This window comes from Triturus cristatus, chromosome 6 (assembly GCF_964204655.1).
Source record: "Triturus cristatus chromosome 6, aTriCri1.1, whole genome shotgun sequence".
Lineage (NCBI taxonomy): Eukaryota > Metazoa > Chordata > Amphibia > Caudata > Salamandridae > Triturus > Triturus cristatus.
The window spans coordinates 971,892,807-971,910,918 of record NC_140589.1 but is presented as its reverse complement, the minus strand read 5'-3'; the positions used below and the strand labels follow the sequence as shown (position 1 = coordinate 971,910,918).

The 18,112-nt window shown below is 43.3% G+C and overlaps 1 protein-coding gene across 4 annotated transcripts in view; it reads left to right on the top strand.

Moving 5' to 3' along the window:
* The window catches only part of TPD52L1 (TPD52 like 1), an 867,680-nt gene that overhangs the window by 832,575 nt on the left and 16,993 nt on the right, over nucleotides 1-18,112 (top strand). For all 4 annotated transcript variants that reach the window (XM_085611690.1, XM_085611689.1, XM_085611688.1 and 1 more), the window contains one exon: nucleotides 5,466-5,526. In XM_085611690.1, coding sequence (XP_085467816.1) covers nucleotides 5,466-5,526 — 61 coding nt within the window. The remainder of the gene's footprint in view (nucleotides 1-5,465; nucleotides 5,527-18,112) is intronic.

Genomic DNA, 18,112 nt, shown 5'->3' with positions numbered 1-18,112 from the left:
ATGACGCAGCAGTCCTGCCGTGGGGGACAGCAACATCCTCAGAGCAAGCAGGAGGCCAAGGGTCAGAATTGGATCCAGACCCTGTCACGGCTCAGCAGACTGGGACAAAAAAAACTTGCTTGCTGCTCCGGGGCCCACTCAGGGTATGGAATAATGCTTTTAAATTCAGAATCCTTCGCAGGACCTACTATAGGTGATATTTGGTTCTGTATGAGACTACCTATCCCAACATGCATTGCACGCACTGTGCGTGGCCCACTAAGGGCGTGGCTTGTAATAAATTGTTTAACACAGAACTGCCTGCACGGATGGTGCAGTCTGCTGGGAGTACGCCCTTAGAGGCTTGGACTATTGGTGAAAAAAAAATAAAAAAATAAAAAATATATATATATATAGATAGATAGATAGATACGTTTTTTAAATGCTAATTTCTAACTATAATGTGCCTGAAACCTATGGTTTTTTCAGTGAATGAATATATATATATATATATATATATATATTACCTACTGGCGGTCGCCAGTAGGTAGTTATAGTTAGGACCCTGTTTCCATAGGAAAACCGCAACATTCTATTCGGAATAACTTTGGCGCCGGTCGACGAATCCTCGCGAAATTTTCAAAATAGGTGGGGCGCTACGCTCCGCTCCTACCCTTAAAGTCTTGGGGGGATTCGTCAAGCGGGGGCTGAGAAAAAAGGGGGGTCCCAAAAAGCGTTTTTCCCATGCATTTTTCCATAGGACCTTTAGACACAGCTACAGCCCGAACGGCTGAACAGAGTTACTTGAAATTTGGCAGAGAGGTAGTCCTCGGGTCAAGGAAGTGCCTTTTGTAGGTCTGGTGTAAATCTGTTCAGTAGTTCCTGAGAAAATAGCATTTAAATCAATATATATATCTGTGGCAGCTTACGGTGCGCTTACGGTAAGCTTACCGTACGCGTACGGTGCCGTGCGCGAGCGCGAATCTGATTGGCTGTTAGATCTTAGTAAACATTCAAATCGGTCGAAACCAGGAAGTGGCGGCCGCCATTTTCTCTCTCGCACTCTGAGAGTGGGTTAAAAAACAAAGGCCAAAAACATGTAAAGGGGCTGTTTAGACAGCTCCTAAGCACCTAGCCATGTTGAGGGAGTCCCCAAAGATCCCCCAAGGCCAAAAACGGAATTTAAATTTTTTCGATAATTTTGCCGATTACGCTTACCGTACGCGTACGGTAAAAATTCTTTAAAAAAAAAAAATATCCATACTCTCCCCACCCCATGTGCAAATAGTGCCCGAAGGGCACCATTTGTGCACGGCATATGTCTTAATTGGAAAATTAAAATATTACCTTTCACAACGAAGCGCATCATATGTCCTCCATGTGCGCACGGTGTGCGAAGCGCAACGTGCGTACATGGCCCATCTAGCGTAACGTGGGCACGCGGTGTGCGTAGCGCACCGCGTGCCCACCGTGCGTGCACGGCACTAACTGCGTAAAGTGGGCGCGTGGTGCGCAAAGCGCACCGCGTGCTCACTGTGCGCGCACGGTGCGCGAAGCGCACCGTGTGCGCCTGGAACGAACTGCTTTAAGTGGGCGCGCACTCCACGAATGGCGTAAAGTAACTTAGCATTTAAAAAACTGTACAAATTCACAGAAAAAACCATAGGTTTCACACATGTTATAGTTAGGAATTAGCATTTAAAAAAACCTTGCAAATTCAGTGAAAAAACCATAGGTTTCACACATGTTATAGTTAGCTGGACATTTTACTGATAAAAAACCAATGAAATTCCCCCGTTATAGTTAGTGCAGGCAACTATAACTCACGCGACCGCAATCCTCTGCTGATGACATATGTGTCTTTATGAAAAAAAAATATTTGTAATATATGTATAGCTAAAATTTAATGGAAGAAGACATGGGCAAATAAGTGTCTAAATACAGTATTAGCATCAGCAGAGGATTGCGGTCGTGTGAGTTATAGTTGCCTGCACTAACTATAACGGGGGAATTTCATTGGTTTTTTATCAGTAAAATGTCAAGCTAACTATAACATGTGTGAAACCTATGGTTTTTTCACTGAATATATATATGAGCACATTTTTGAATGCCTAGATCCAACCGCCGCTGCTCCTGAACGAAGGGCGCGTCGTCCGTACGGATAAACCAGGCAAAATCCGTTAATATCTCCAAAAATTCAATTCATCCAAGTGAAAAGATTACGACGCCGTGTCTTGCTGAATAACACGATTTTAATTGTCAGCTGCTGGACGCGTTTCGCCTGACCTGCAGGCTTGTTCACCAACAGTCTACAATAAAGTTCATCACCATTTTGAACACAGAAGGGTCCTGTCACATGATTAAAACTACCACAATAGTGTGTTAGAAAACAGACTCGTAGTTTTCACAAACTCAATGCTTAAATGCATTAATATAACCGATTTCAAAAATACAAATTAATTAACAAATGCATTTTACAGGTTATACATCTTATTGTCCTCGTTTGTATTAATTAATATACTTTTATAATCATGTGAGTATCACAAGTAAAAACGAGAAAATAATTTTCAAATAGTTAATGGCTCCACCCATTCACAAATGTTCAAAGTTATAAACTTTGTTTGGCAAATCGGATAAAGACGGTAAATGACGTGTGGTATAAAGCCCAAGTGGGCTTAATAGTAAAGGTAGTTAATAAACATTTTATAAGACCCTTCTAGTGTGTTCCACCCTGTGTGAAAAAACAATCTGTTTTAAATTAACATAATATTCATGTCATGCTACCGCACGCATAAATAAACAAAAATGGTTAAACATTCAGATGGGCTAAATGCAATAAGACACTTCTTAGGCAATAGACCTGTCAAGTTTTGGGCTCATACTCAAATGTTGATTGACATGACGTCCTTCTGCCTCAAGAATAACTATTTCCTCTTCAATGGTGAATTGTTTCATCAAATATGCGGTACAGCGATGGGAACCTGCTTCGCCCCCAGCTTTGCGAATCTGCATATGGGCTGGTGGGAGGAGCAGGTAGTCCAAAAGTTGTATCCTAATGAATGGCAAAACAATGTGATGCAATGGAGTAGATTCATTGATGATTTATTTGTGGTATGGAAAGGCTCAGAGGAGTCTTTAAATGAATTTATTATGAGACTACAGAACAACAATCTCAATTTAAAATTTACAAGCACAATCAGCAACTCCACTATTAACTTTCTAGATTTGTCCATTTTCATTAAAGATGGCAAACTTGAAACAGCCCTATACCGCAAACCAACAGCAGGAAACACGTTGTTGCATGCCAAAAGCTTTCATCCTGAGAACTTAATAAGAAGTATTCCCTATGGTGAGAGTCTGAGGACAATTCGCAACTGCAGTAACCAAGAAAGTTGTGATGAAGAACTTTTGAGACTACAGACCCGTTTTAAGGCAAGAGGGTACTCAGAACATTGCATTAAAGCAGCAATTTTGAAAGCAAAAAAGAGATCGAGGGAGGAAATCCTTTTTAACAAAAGCAACACCAAAAAGAAAAAGGAAATTGCTAATAGCAGTGAGTGCAGAATGATAACCACCTATAATGCCCAACATAAAAAAGTGAGAAGCATCATGTCTAAACATTGGCATCTAGTACGTAGTGACCCAGTTCTGAGCAAAATTGTCCAAAAAAGACCACAGCTTACATTTAGACGAGCTACTAGTTTCAAACAAATGCTTGTTAGCAATGTTTTAAAAACTCCCCCTACTAAAACGGCAGCTACCATGTGGCTATCAAAAAGAGAAGGTTTTGTAAAATGCATGAAATGCAAAGCTTGTGTACATGGCATCAATACTGCCAAATACACAACCGGCTTGTCTGACAAGGCGTTCAAGATCAGAGGACACTATACATGCAAGACTGATCATGCTGTATATGTGTTACAATGCCCTTGTGGACTAAGATACGTGGGCAGTACAATCTTACCTGTTCACAAACGGATACTCCAACACCTGAGAGCCATCAAAAATGGCGACAAAGCCTACCCAGTAGCTCGACACTTCGAGCGATTCCATCAGAAAAATATAACTGGTCTGTCGTATTTTGTAATTGACTCTGTGAAATTCAGCATGAGAGGAGGAAATAGGGAGAAAACATTGAGAAAAATGGAATCCTCATATATAATTAAATTAAATTGCAAAGTACCATCAGGTTTAAATATGGAGGAGGATCTCCATACACATTTGTAGATTATGTAGAGTATGAAAGCTTTTTCCCTTTATAGTTTTTAACCATTTTTGTTTATTTATGCGTGCGGTAGCATGACATGAATATTATGTTAATTTAAAACAGATTGTTTTTTCACACAGGGTGGAACACACTAGAAGGGTCATATAAAATGTTTATTAACTACCTTTACTATTAAGCCCACTTGGGCTTTATACCACACGTCATTTACCGTCTTTATCCGATTTGCCAAACAAAGTTTATAACTTTGAACATTTGTGAATGGGGGGAGCCATTAACTTTTTGAAAATTATTTTCTCGTTTTTACTTGTGATACTCACATGATTATAAAAGTATATTAATTAATACAAACGAGGACAATAAGATGTATAACCTGTAAAATGCATTTGTTAATTAATTTGTATTTTTGAAATCGGTTATATTAATGCATTTAAGCATTGAGTTTGTGAAAACTACGAGTCTGTTTTCTAACACACTATTGTGGTAGTTTTAATCATGTGACAGGACCCTTCTGTGTTCAAAATGGTGATGAACTTTATTGTAGACTGTTGGTGAACAAGCCTGCAGGTCAGGCGAAACGCGTCCAGCAGCTGACAATTAAAATCGTGTTATTCAGCAAGACACGGCGTCGTCATCTTTTCACTTGGATGAATTGAATTTTTGGAGATATATATATATATATATATATATATATATATATATATATATATATATATAATATGCTTCTTATCAGCCTTCAGTCAGCTGACTTCATTAATTGGTCTGTTGTATCATTAACGTTTTTCGTTCACCGACTACTGCATAGAATATGGGGCATTAGGCGAGCTTTCTTCAGCCACGTATTCACTTCGTTATGAGTGATGGTGCTTGGGTGTGCAACCCTCACTGGTTTGGGTGAACCGGAGCGAGGCCCTTGGGCCCTCACCTGGGGTTGTACGTGAGGAAGTCCTTTAGGCCCATAGAGGTGCAAATGAGAGTGTATACTTTTTCAATATACCTCTTACATGGCTTTGACTTTTCCTCTGTTCATTAAAGATGGCTTGGCTACATTCCATTGACTTAATGAGAGAATTCAGGGTGTAGGATACTGCAGAAGGGCATTGTAAATGTGTGCACTGTCAGTCCCTGTCCCTAAAACATACTTTATCACTGGAAGATAACCGTATCATCTGGTGGGACAATGCAGAAATTACAGTGTGGCATTTAAATATAGTGATGCAGTGAACTGATTATTTTACAACTGATTTTTTTCATTTCCTAGGAATACTCCTACCTTTAAGTCCTTTGAAGAGAGGCTTGACAGCACTGTCTCAACCCTTAAGGTAAGAATCATTTGTAGCGAGTAGGGATTAGTTTTGGATGTGGCTGAGTCTTCATATCTACTTACATCGTTTAATGGCCCCTGTTGCATATGCTGTGACTTTACTCTTCAAAGCATTTTATCCCTGGCCAACTAGACTAGAAAAAGAAGTGTCTCTTGTTTGCTATTTACCCTGTCTGACCTCAGAGAAAGTTCTACAACAGCATGAACCCTTTATAAAAGAACATACATTCTGTATGTTCCCCATGTCTGAATACCCAGCACTCGTAAATCAAGACATATGCACGTTAAAAACTATTACTGCTTGTTGGAACGATGTGTCTTTATTACCATTTCATACTTCGTGGTCATGGATAATGTTGACTAGAAGAGGTGCTAATCTATCCTTATCTGGTATTATTCATAACACTTTTCCTTATCATTCATGTTGGAAACCGATTGATAATTTTATGGCTTTATATTTATAATTATTGTTTTTTAATATGTTGTTTATTTCTAGATCTGTAACAAATGTATGGGTATTATAAGTAGCTCTGTTAAGGTTTTCTACATTGATGAAAGTATGCATTTTTCCTCCTCCTTTTTAATTTATTACCCATCATATAATATTATATCTGTTTTTATATATAGGTACCGTTATTCTTTTATTATTCATGTTAGAAATATTTTTATAGATACTTAGTTTGGTGCTCTTTTTTGTATTGTACATGCTTTAATATAAAATTCAATAAAATATTTTGAACACAAAATACATATGCAAGCTGAAGTTGAGGTTACACACTTGAGCGGCTTTGTGAATCTGGCTATAGAACAAAATAAATGTCCTTGTACTGAAATACCTGTAATAAGAGAAGGTATTTTGTAGGTATATCAATTTACAGCAAATCAAAAAGTTTTTATTCCTCAATAAATGCCATTAAATAACACAAAATACACAGTACTAAAGATAAAACCAACCAGCATTTTATAAAACCTGAACTGATCACTCCTGCGCCAGCGCTCTAGGTGATAGCACCTTTGCTGTTCTGTTGAATGTGTTTTTTTAAAAAGAGAAAATCGTTTTTTAAAAAGAGAAAATTGTTTTCTTAAAAAGAGAAAATCGTTTTTACATGCAAACTGCTGTTGCTAATGTGATTCGAATTGTGCACTGACTCCCCGGTCCACCGCAGCTACTCGGGCTGATTGTTGTGGAGGGAGAACAGAGCGCTCCTACTTCCTGGTAGTGCCATTTCTTGGCGGCCATTTTAGTGGGTTGACGCTCCAGTGTTCCCTGAGCCCTGACTACTTAGGCTCCCAGCGCTGACACGCTCGAGTAAAACCTGAACTGATCACTCCTGCGCCAGCGCTCTAGGTGATAGCACCTTTGCTGTTCTGTTGAATGTGTTTTTTTAAAAAGAGAAAATCGTTTTTTTAAAAAGAGAAAATCGTTTTTTTAAAAGGAGAAAATTGTTTTCTTAAAAAGAGAAAATCGTTTTTACATGCAAACTGCTGTTGCTAATGTGATTCGAATTGTGCACTGACTCCCCGGTCCACCGCAGCTACTCGGGCTGATTGTTGTGGAGGGAGAACAGAGCGCTCCTACTTCCTGGTAGTGCCATTTCTTGGCGGCCATTTTAGTGGGTTGACGCTCCAGTGTTCCCTGAGCCCAATCTATATTAACTACCTTCGCCCCGCGCAGCGGTAGCGCCTTAGACGCGCCGAAGAGGCGCCAAAGAGAAGCCAGTCCGCGTCCAGACGCTTCCAGTCTCCGGACCCAGCTGTCATCATAGTAGGAAATCTCCTCACATACAGCACTTCCTCACTATATGCATTGCGTCCTTCGGTCAACCCACTATGTTTGCATTCAGTCCTTCCCTTACACCCGAAGGCCCACTGCAAAATTTGTGATTGGGGCATAACTACTCCAAATGTTGTGAAAAACCCCTCCAAGCAGAAATGGAGGATGTTCCTTCTTAACTGCCGTTCCCTGCCCAAACACCATACTGAACTGGCCATGCTGATAGAGGAGCTCAATCCAGACGCCCTCTTTCTAACAGAGACATGGCTTCAGCTAGAAACTGATCCTGCAATAGCATGGGCCACCCCCCAAGGCTATACTATTAAACATTTGGATCGCAAGACTGGCAGAGGTGGAGGGCTGGCTATTATCTATAGGGACAACTTTAGATGCCGCATCACTCCCTCCCCCATGCCAGCCTGTGAGAACCTACATTTCACTCTTGAGTTCTCCCCATCCACTACTTTCTCCGGTATCCTAGTCTATCGACCACCTGGCACCCTCAACAACTTTATCACTAACATGACGGATTTAGCTGCCAACCTAGTGCTCACCTCGGCAAATTTCACCCTGCTGGGCGATCTTAATTTACACCTAGATGAGCCACTTGATTCAACAGCCAATAGTCTTCGAACAAACTTTCAGTCCATTGACCTGGCTCAGAAAGGCTTTCAATCAACGCATGTTAAGGGACATCTCCTAGATCACATCTACAGCAATCTAGATAGCTTAACCGTCGAGGCTCCAGTACCACTATCCTGGACCGATCATTTTTTAGTACCTTTTACATGGTCCACTTGCTCCCCCCCCATCTCACAAAATCACAATAAGCAGCGGGGAAGAAAATGGGCCTCCCTCCCACTTTCTAAGTGGAAACTGGCTCTTATAGAACACCTACCCCCAAATGTGACCAATCCCAATACAGCCATTGTCAATTTTGATAACTGGATCTCCAGTTCCCTTGACCTAGTCCTACCAGAGGAATCTTTGCACTTAATAAACAGAGCCAAAGTGGCCCCCTGGTACTCCCCGACTCTCAGGACTATGAAGCAATCTTGCCGCAAACTAGAGAGAGCCTGGAGACAAGATTACTCACAATCAAAGCAAGTTGAGTATAGAGCCGCAATAAAGCTCTATAAAAATCAAATAAAATCTGCGCAAGCCCATTTTTATGAAGCCAAAATCAATCTAGCTGCAAACTCCCCCAAAGAAATTTTTAAAATAGCCAAATCTTTAATTTCTCCCCCTCCCCCCGAGCGTCTGTCACCTGACGGCGCGCAAACCCGTTGCAATAATTTAGCCACTTTCTTCTCCCAGAAGATCCAGGCCATCTATTCTTCATTTTCTACTGGCAGTGGTGACTTGGACCACACCACCACTACAGATTCTGACTTCTTAGCCCCCAGCTCACTGGATGAATTCCCCCTCCTAGATTCCGACACTTTAGACAGAATGCTTCTTAAAGTTATCTCGGGATCCCCCAATGACCCAGCACCCCCGCAAACTCTCAATAAGGTGATGGACATCATCCGCCCTGTCATTCTGGATGTCCTTAATGCTTCCATCTCCTCTAACTCCGTCCCAGCACCATGGAAATGTGCGATGGTTAGGGCCCTTTTGAAAAAACCCACCTTGGACCAGAACAACTTGGCCAATTTCCGCCCCATTTCCCTACTTCCCTGTATGAGCAAACTGCTTGAAAGGCACATCAATAATATCTTAGTGGACTACTTAGAATCAAATAGTCTGCTATGCGCCTCTCAGACGGGTTTCCGCCCGCAGCATGGAACTGAAACTGCTCTCCTAGCAGTGACGGAAGAAACTAGATTGGTGCTGGACCGGGGTGGAAAAGCAGCCATCATACTACTCGACCTCAGTGCCGCGTTCGACACTGTCAACCATGCCACACTGCTACACAGTCTGAAAGGCATGGGCGTGTCGGGTGCGGCCCTGGAGTGGCTGACCTCCTTCGTGGACGAGTGCTTCTTCCAGGTGTTTGAGGGCAAAGCAGTCTCCCCTAAGCAACCACTTAGATGTGGGGTTCCTCAGGGCTCCTCCCTGAGCCCCACACTTTTTAATGTCTATATGCGACCTCTAGCGGAGATAGTCCAGCCCTTTGGCGTGCGTATTGTCACCTACGCGGACGACACCCAGTTGGTGGTCTCTCTGGACCACACTGAGGAGCCGTCCAACACCCTGGGCCTCTGTCTAGAGGCCGTTGCTAAGTGGATGCAATCGTCCTGTCTCAAACTTAACGGGGAGAAGACAGAGATTATGCTATTGGGTAACCCTTCTCCGACCATTTTGACATCAATTTGGCCCACCTGCCTTGGTGCTCCCCCCCCCTCCCAAACCGCAGATAAAGAGTCTGGGAATCTGGCTCGATAAAGCGCTGGACTTCTCGGTCCAGGCTACCAAAACTGCCTCCACGTGTGTCGGCCTAATGAAAATGCTTCGCAAAGTACTCCCTCTGCTTCCTTTCCAGGCGAGGAGAATCATGGTTCAGGCCCTGATACTCTCCCGCCTGGACTATGGAAACGCGCTATATCTGGGTGCCCTGGCTTCAGTGACCAACAGGCTCCAAGTCACGCAAAACTGCGCCGCCCGATTATTATTCAACATCCCCCGCTGGCAGTCAGCCAAGAAAGCTCTAAAAGAATTGCACTGGCTCCCGATGGCTGCTAGAGCACAGTTTAAGGCTATGTGCATTGTGCACAAATCTTTCCATCGAACAGGCCCTGCCATCCTGTCCCCCTTAGTTGTGTCCTACGCTCCATCCAGAGCCCTTCGCTCGGGATCATTGCACCTAGTTACCACTTCTAAAATCAACAAAGCACGTTGGGGCGGCCGTTCCTTCTCCCATACTGCTGCGAGACTTTGGAACTCCCTCCCCTTAGCCCTCAGAGAAAATAATAACCGGCTGGCTTTTAGGAAAGCTTTGAAAACCCACCTGTTTGCAAAAACGTGCTAGTCTCACCCTGCGGCCCGCCACAGTGATCAATTAAAGCGCTGCGAGGCCTCCGGGTAGTCTATGCGCTATATAAATATAATTTTTCATTTCATTTCATATACACCAATTCAATCTTAATTTTGTTGCATTTTGAAAAAAATTGCCTGCATAATAAATCTCCAAGCTTCAGGGTACCATTAAAAGATGTAAAACAGCGGTACAACAATTGCTAAACTTCTGATGTTTATCTTACTTAGTGAAGATACTGCAGCATTTTGCAATACTTGCAAAAGGACATTTAATTGTTGAAGAATGTGTGAGAAATTGGATTGTTGGTTGAGGGAGGTGAACCCCTACTCAAGTAACAACCACAATCCTTGCCAGGGTGAAACACAAAGTTATTAAATTAACCTCAACTTAACCCTGTGGTAGGATGGCACAAAAGTAGTCAGGTTTAACTTAGAGGCAATGCGTAAAGTATTTATTTAGCGCACAACCAGTAATAAAGTGAAAAACAGCACAAGACAAATGAGACACCAACTTAGAAGGATAGAGTACAATGTAATGATTTATTTGGCACCAAAACATCAGTAGAATGGAAGATATGCAATTTCATAGTCTTAGGTACTGCCAATAAGCATAAAACACCAACTGTGGTTATCTGCTTGCGTCAGACCGGGACAAAGTCACAAGTTCAGGTTGACCACGATGGAGTGTGGGCTGGATATAGGGATTCTGCCCTGGTCCAGAATATCTGGGGGCACTATCAGCTAGTGTTAAGTCCTTTGTGTGTATGCTAAAGCAGTGTCTTTAAAGTGCAAGCAGGGCTATGCACAGCTCCACCCCCACATCCAGTCACTGTCCTCAGAGAGATGGCTTCTGGGTAGCATGGCCCAACAAGAACAGGATTAACCTGTTGCGAAAGTGTGTCTTGGGGTCCAGATGCCCCACAATATCAATGTCAACCCTTTCAAAGGGGCTGCCAACAACAAGAAAGGGAACCAGGGGAGCCTTCTGCTTTCTCATGGTCTTCCCACTGGCCTAGCTGGTAGGACAGGAGCTACAGAATGCATCTGAGGCCTTTCTAATCCAGGACCAATAAAAATGCCTTTCAAGGGTCTTGGTCTCCCCCAAATGTCATGCCCGGAGTACACCATGAGCCAGTCACAGTAGGATGGCCCTGTAGCATTGGGGGACCACCAACACACGGGTTGTCCCAGGCTTAGGAACCTTAGACTCACTGTACAGTGGTAGATGAGGTGATCACCAGAGGTTTCTCCATTTGACTGGTCTTTGGATTGGCGCTGAATACCCTTGAGAGAGGGGCACACCTTCTGCATTTGGCAGGATTCTGCCTGGAAGAGGCCTCTTTCAGCTTTCCAACTGACCAGTTCAGGTAGGTCTCCTAGGGTGGCAATGTCTTCCCCTTTAGGTTCCAGAACAACTCCCTCAGGTTCTCCTTCCTTCCTCCCAGACCGTCGGATTCTCTGGAGTGGGCCCCCCACACCCCCTGCCCTCCTCTTCATGGCAGGTGCCTGGTTCATTGTTCCAGGCTCTAGGACCTTGGGATTTTCCTCTTGGAGGCCATGTACTGTGTTCCCTTGCACACCCACTCAGGCAACCCTAGCATCTCCAAGTATAAACGGAGCTCCACCTCCTTCCAGATGGTGTGTCCACATCCTTACTCAACAAACAATCCACTGGCATGGCTGCAACTCACAGCTACCGTCAAGTAACCTGAGACACCACCCCATTCGAGGGGAACCAGAGCCACTGGGTAGTGACTTTTGTGGTTGTCAGCATTAACCACCTGGTGTACTAGATTGGGAAGTACCTGGTCTGAGGGCACCAGAAGACACCTGACAATAGTCATTTCGGCTCCTGTGCCTCTCTGAACCTTCACGCTATGCCCATTGCTGGTGACCCACTGCCTGTACTTCTAAGTATTATTAGGCATGTGAGTCTTTGGTACCATCTCTCTGTCTCACAGGGACAGTAAGGTGACCTCTGCACTACCCCCATCCCAACTGGGAGAACCACCTTCCCGAGCACTTCTCTAGCCAACTGGGAATCCTTCACCTGGAAACTCTTTTGGGGGACTGTTGAGAACTCAGATGTTTTTTTTATCTTTGTCCACCCCGCCCTTTCTTTCTTCTGGTGACCCTGCCCACCATTGTGGTTATCCCCCATGTGCCTTCTTGGATACCCTGGTGCTAAGCAAGAAGTCTGCCTCCTTTGTAAGCTCTTCAGTGAAGTAAGCTTGCTGTCAATAAGGTGTTGGTTCAGCTCTGTAAAACAAGTATTGAGCATGTGCTCTTTCAATATCAGATCATACAACCCTTCATAATCATTCACTTTGCTGCCCTTCACCCAACCATTCAATAGCTTACTGGAGTAATCAATGTAATCCACCCAAGACTGTTTTGACAGCTTATGGCTGTCCCTAAACCTAATATGTTATTTTTGTGTGGTGAGCCCAAATGTGGTGACAAGGACAGCTTTCATGGCAGTATACTTCATCTGGTCATCTAACTCTGTTAGCAGGGTATCCCTCCCCACAAGGGGCATGGGTTTCCATAGACTCGCCCCCAATCCTCTTCTAGGACCCTATGCACCCTTAGGGCTACCTCATAAGCTGCAAAACCATTTGTCAAATTCACCCCCACCACATAGCTAGGAACCGAGGGCCATTTTATCAAAATGTGAGGCAGTGCAATGCAGCAAGACAACTAACTTGCTGCACTGTGTTAAATGAAGAGGGCAGGAATGCACTGTATTTATCAAGATGTGGAGCAATTCTGATCTCTCCTTGAGCTGGCATACTGGTGGCTGCCTAGTGCCAATGCAGGGATCCTTGCGCGATTGTGCAATGGTGCTTGTGTTGCAGTCAGGTTTGTTTATCCGGGAAGATACACTTTCCTACACTAAAACAATCCTCAAAGACATTTTCTTCTGCAGCACACTTAGAAAGTAGAAACAACAAAGAGAAATAAAGGTATTTCTCCTCGTTGGGCCTCTATTGGAAAAGCATAACATTTTGATGTATTCCTAGGTTCAGCAGTCTTGGTAAATCTGGGAACGCACCAAAATACATGGGTGGATGTGTGGGAACCAGAACACCCACGATCCACCCATGTAACACCTTCCCGGAACAGAGTAGGACAAGGCAGTGTCTTGAGCTGCGTTGCAATACTCTCTAAGTACCATGCAATGCAGGGCCATGCAAAGTGGCCTTGAGCAGATTGGTGTATCTGACTTAAGAATTTTTTAACCATTGTTTCACCTTGTGTAGACGAAGGGCAACCTAATCCATTGATTTATCTGGGCCCAGGTCTTTAGTAATTGTTACTCTTTTGTACCCAATAGACATAGCGGTTTCAATGCCACCATAGTTTCAGGACCCTGTATTTTGTTTAGCTTTGAGGTGCAGCTGCTTAAGCCTCACTTAATTAGTTTCTTCTCATGTAGGGCCCCGGGCAGCCTACTGTGCTGTCCTCTTTGCAGACGCCTCTTCTGCCACTCTTTGCAGCAGCCTCCTCTGCAGCTCTGTGGGCAGCTGCCTCCTTCAACTTGAGTTTGACTATCTGCAGCCTTTATTCCCTCTCTGCTTTTGTTTCTGCAAACTCCTCTGGAGACAGGAAGTGGGCTGAGATGCTGCTACCGGCCTCGGATCTGGCAGGGGCACCACTCTCCTCTGGGGCCACAAACAGGGTATTCTCATCCCCCTCTTACATCTCTTCCTCCTGCTCCTACTTCTCAATGTCCACCTCCTTATCCTCCTCTTGTGCTGTGGCCTGTAACTGGCAGGCCTACCATCAGGCCCTGTGGGCCTTCTGGAGCTCCTGTTTCTTGGAACTCCTGTTTGCTGAAAGTCCTCTCTCCCTGCTATAAAACTCTGAGATCAGGCACAGTGTTGCCCTACAGGTTGTTGAGCACAAACTTCATGCTTGGAGGTATGCTCACGGGTGCACAAAGTTGGGAGGAAAAGAAGTGACTTTGGAAACAGCAAAAGAAGCCAATTAAGAAGCATTTAAAAAGAGGTTAAAACTGGCATCACATTATGTATAATGGGATTTTTAGTGTTACACAAAATCACTGAATGACACAGCACAAACAAAGTACTGTATCCTACCGGTGAACACCAATGTGGGAAGTTGGGTTGTTGCTTGATGGGGGGGGGGGGGGGGGTGAAACCCTCCTCAAGGAACAGCCACGATCCAAGTCAGGGCAAACACAAAAAGTCAATAAATTAACCAGTGCTTAACCCTCAGGTAGCTTGGCAAAACAGCAGTCAGGTTTAACTTAGAGGCAATATGTGAAGTATTTATGCAGCACACAAACGGTAACAAAGTGAAAACACAACACAAAATAAATCCCACACCAACACAGAAAACTAGACTAAAATGTATTAAATTATTTTACACAAAAAAATTCCAATCAAAAGAACTGGAGATATGCAATTTCAAAATTTTAGGTAGTGCAAAAAATGACAACTGTGTTTATCTGGTTGTGACAAAGTCACAAGTTCAGGCCAACTGCAATGGCGTGCAGGCTGAATACAAGAACCATGTTAGTTCCACTGAGAATTGACCATTTTGTCCTTGATTCAGAGCATTGCGTCACACTGCATCAGTTCCAAGGAGGAGCTGCGAAGGCTGCAATGCGAGGTCCTACATCAAGTTGCATCACACTGCTTTGATTCCAATAAGCAGCTACAAGGACTGTGATACAAGGTCCTGTGTCAAGTTGCATCGCTCTGCATCGGTTTCTGATGAGGAGCTGCGAGATTAAGTCCTATGTCCAAATGCAGGTGCTGTGAAGCAAGGTCCTCCGTCGAGTTGCATCGCACTGCGTTGATTCCAATAAGGCCGCCAATCAGCTGCTGCAAGGTGCGGCAGTGGGAGGTTCTGAGTCACACTGCATTGTGTTGCATTGCACTGTATTGGTTCTGAGTATACCCACAGTTGGGCCAGCAGGAATACACTCTGATGCCAGGTCAAGGACCTGGAGGGCTCCGCTTGGGGATCAGGACTCACTCCAGCCGAAGGTAGCAGCAGGTCACAGGTAGACACTTTTGAGTTTGGGCAACTAATGCTTGTAATGTCACTGTAGCTCCTAACAGGAGGTTGGTCAGCTAGCCCAGGGAGCAGGTCTGGTCTTCTTTCCTCAGGCAGGAGGGCACTAGGACACTCCTTCTAGCAACAGGACAGCAAAGCAGTCCTTCTTCCGAGCCTTCCAATGGTCCAGAAGTGACTTAAAGTATGGGTCAGAGGGTCCAATATGTATACCTGGTGCCAGCTTTGAAGTGGAAGAAACTTCTGCGGGCTTCCCCACACAGAAGTGCCTGGAATGCATTTCTAGCCTGTCTACTCTTGTCCCAATATGTCTGGAGGCACAATAAGCTAGTGTGAAGTTATTTGTGTTTTTGAGGCCGTGTCTTTAAAGTGCAAATGGGGCTGTGTACAGCCCACCCCCATCCTTTTTGGATTGCCAATCCTGCCAAAACCCAGTTCCTCTATTATGTGGCTGTCCGGGAGGAATGCACAAAGGCCAGCTGCCAACTACACCTACTCATTTGACTCAGAAACTGGATACAGGAACCAATTGGTTAGGAAAAGAAGATGCCAACTTTCTAAAAGTGGCATTTTCAGATTTGTGACTTAAAATCCAACTTTACCATAAAAGCGGATTTTAAATTACAATTCCTTTGATACAAACATGACATTTCTATATGATCCCAAACAAACGTTATCACTTATTAAATAATAATAGTAATAAGGTAACTCAGTGTTATCCTATTGAAGGTGTAGGACTCACAGTAGTGAACAATGAATTTGTGAGTTTTTCACTACCAGGACATGTAAAACTTGAAAGTAGGTCCCCCTTTTTAAATCCACTGAACATGTTCCTATAGGCTATTAAGGGCCAACCTCAGGGATAACATCTGTGTTTTAAAAACAGAGTTTTATGTCTGGCCATGGGTTTAGTTTGTCAGGTCGATTTGACAATTTAAACTGCACACAGTTTGCAATGGCAGGCCTGAGACATGTTTTAAGGGGCTACTTAAGTGGGTGACACAACCAGTGCTGCAGGCTCACTAATAGCCTTTAATCTATCAGCCCTGGGTATATGGTATATCACTTTGCTAGATATTTATAAGTAAATTAAATATGTCAATCAGGTGTAAGCCAATTTTACCATCTTTTAGGGAGGGATCACAACCACTTTAGCACGTGTTAGTAGTGGTAAAGTGCACAGAGTCCTAAGGGCAACAAAAAATGAATTCAACAAAATAGGAGAGGTGAAGGTAAAAAGTTTGGTTGGGGTGTCAGGTCTAACAGAATGTTTAATGTGAAGGGATATGCAGAAATACAGGAGACAATTCACTACAGGGCTCCTGACAAGAGTCCTGTGAAGAGAAGGGATATATTGTGTTAGGTATCCTAATGTGAATGTCAGAAAGCTTCAGGATGGTATCAGTTCACTTGCCTGATTTTCAAGATTAAGTTCCACTTTAAATGTCACTCTCAGGCTCTTGTCACATTTAAATGATGAACTCACTGCCCCTAATAGGTTTATAAAAGCCTCGATAACTCGGGTCAACAGATCTCTCTTTAAGTAATGACATTTCTGCACTCGTTAGACCTCATGTTCCGGATGATAATGGAGAGTTATGCTGTGTCAAAAACCAAACCTATGCGCTGCACTCTAAAAAGTTGTACACAACTGCTTCCTGGAACAGGGATTCTTTGAAGGCTGGAGAAATGTTATTGTCTACACGATTTCATAGGAAAAACTAATTGACGCTCACCACTCCTCTGATTGAAAGTTGGTCCTTGGAAGTGTTCAAATCTGACCAAATCAAATTAATTGAGTTTAAGTTTTCAGCTTAACATAATTGAAAAAACAGTCACTGCTGATTACAACACGTATACGTATTTGATCTTTCACATTTTCCAATAAACTTTAAACATTTTTAGCATGCAGAGTTGCATACTATGGCATGTAGCTCCAATGTTGCCTCTAGGTGCAATCACATTTTGTAAAAATGTTTTCCTTTTTCTTGAAATTCTTCCTACAACGAAAAAATACCGCGGGGAAAACTCACAGAAACTGGTATTGGAGGAGTCGTTTTTCAGAAATATCATAATGAATATTGTTTCCAAATGCTTCAAAATAGACGTGGTAATGCAGCAGTTGGCAGGAATCCTCCAGAAATCATCTTTTTATTTGGGCGGCAGAGGAACCTTTACAGTTGTTAACTCTTTAATAAAACCTCCTTGCTACCGTTCGCCCGGTAGAGTGTACTTGAAATAAAAATATATTCCAGTTTTGAGGGAGAAAAGCCTTACACGATCACGGTGCGTACCCTCGGGGCTAAGCGCCCCACCCTCCCCTCCTGCCTTTAGTAATCCCCAAGTGCGTGACAGACGTACATACGTTTGAGTGCTTCCCAAAAACTGCCAATGGATTCTAGCACTCCTGATTAGAGCAAAAGTGACTGTTCGGCCTCGGAGACGCTGTTAAAAAAAAAGATTTAATTAAATCACCAAGCTCACTCTTCCTTGGTGCTGACGAGAGCTGTTACATCAACCTTTGTAAACACTAATAATGTCTATCGTGCAACTAGAACATGTGATACGCGTGCACGGGCAGCACAGCTGCAGTAAACTTGGCCGTGCTAAGTAAATTAATGCTTGGCCTTTAAGGCAATGATGTACATGATAATCCCGGTGTTAATTTTAACTTTTTGTTAATTAAATTATAAAGCAAAAAGCAAGTAATAAATTATATATGCCTGAGGATCCATAAACAAAGAAAAATACGTTATCAATAACATACAACACATACAACCATATA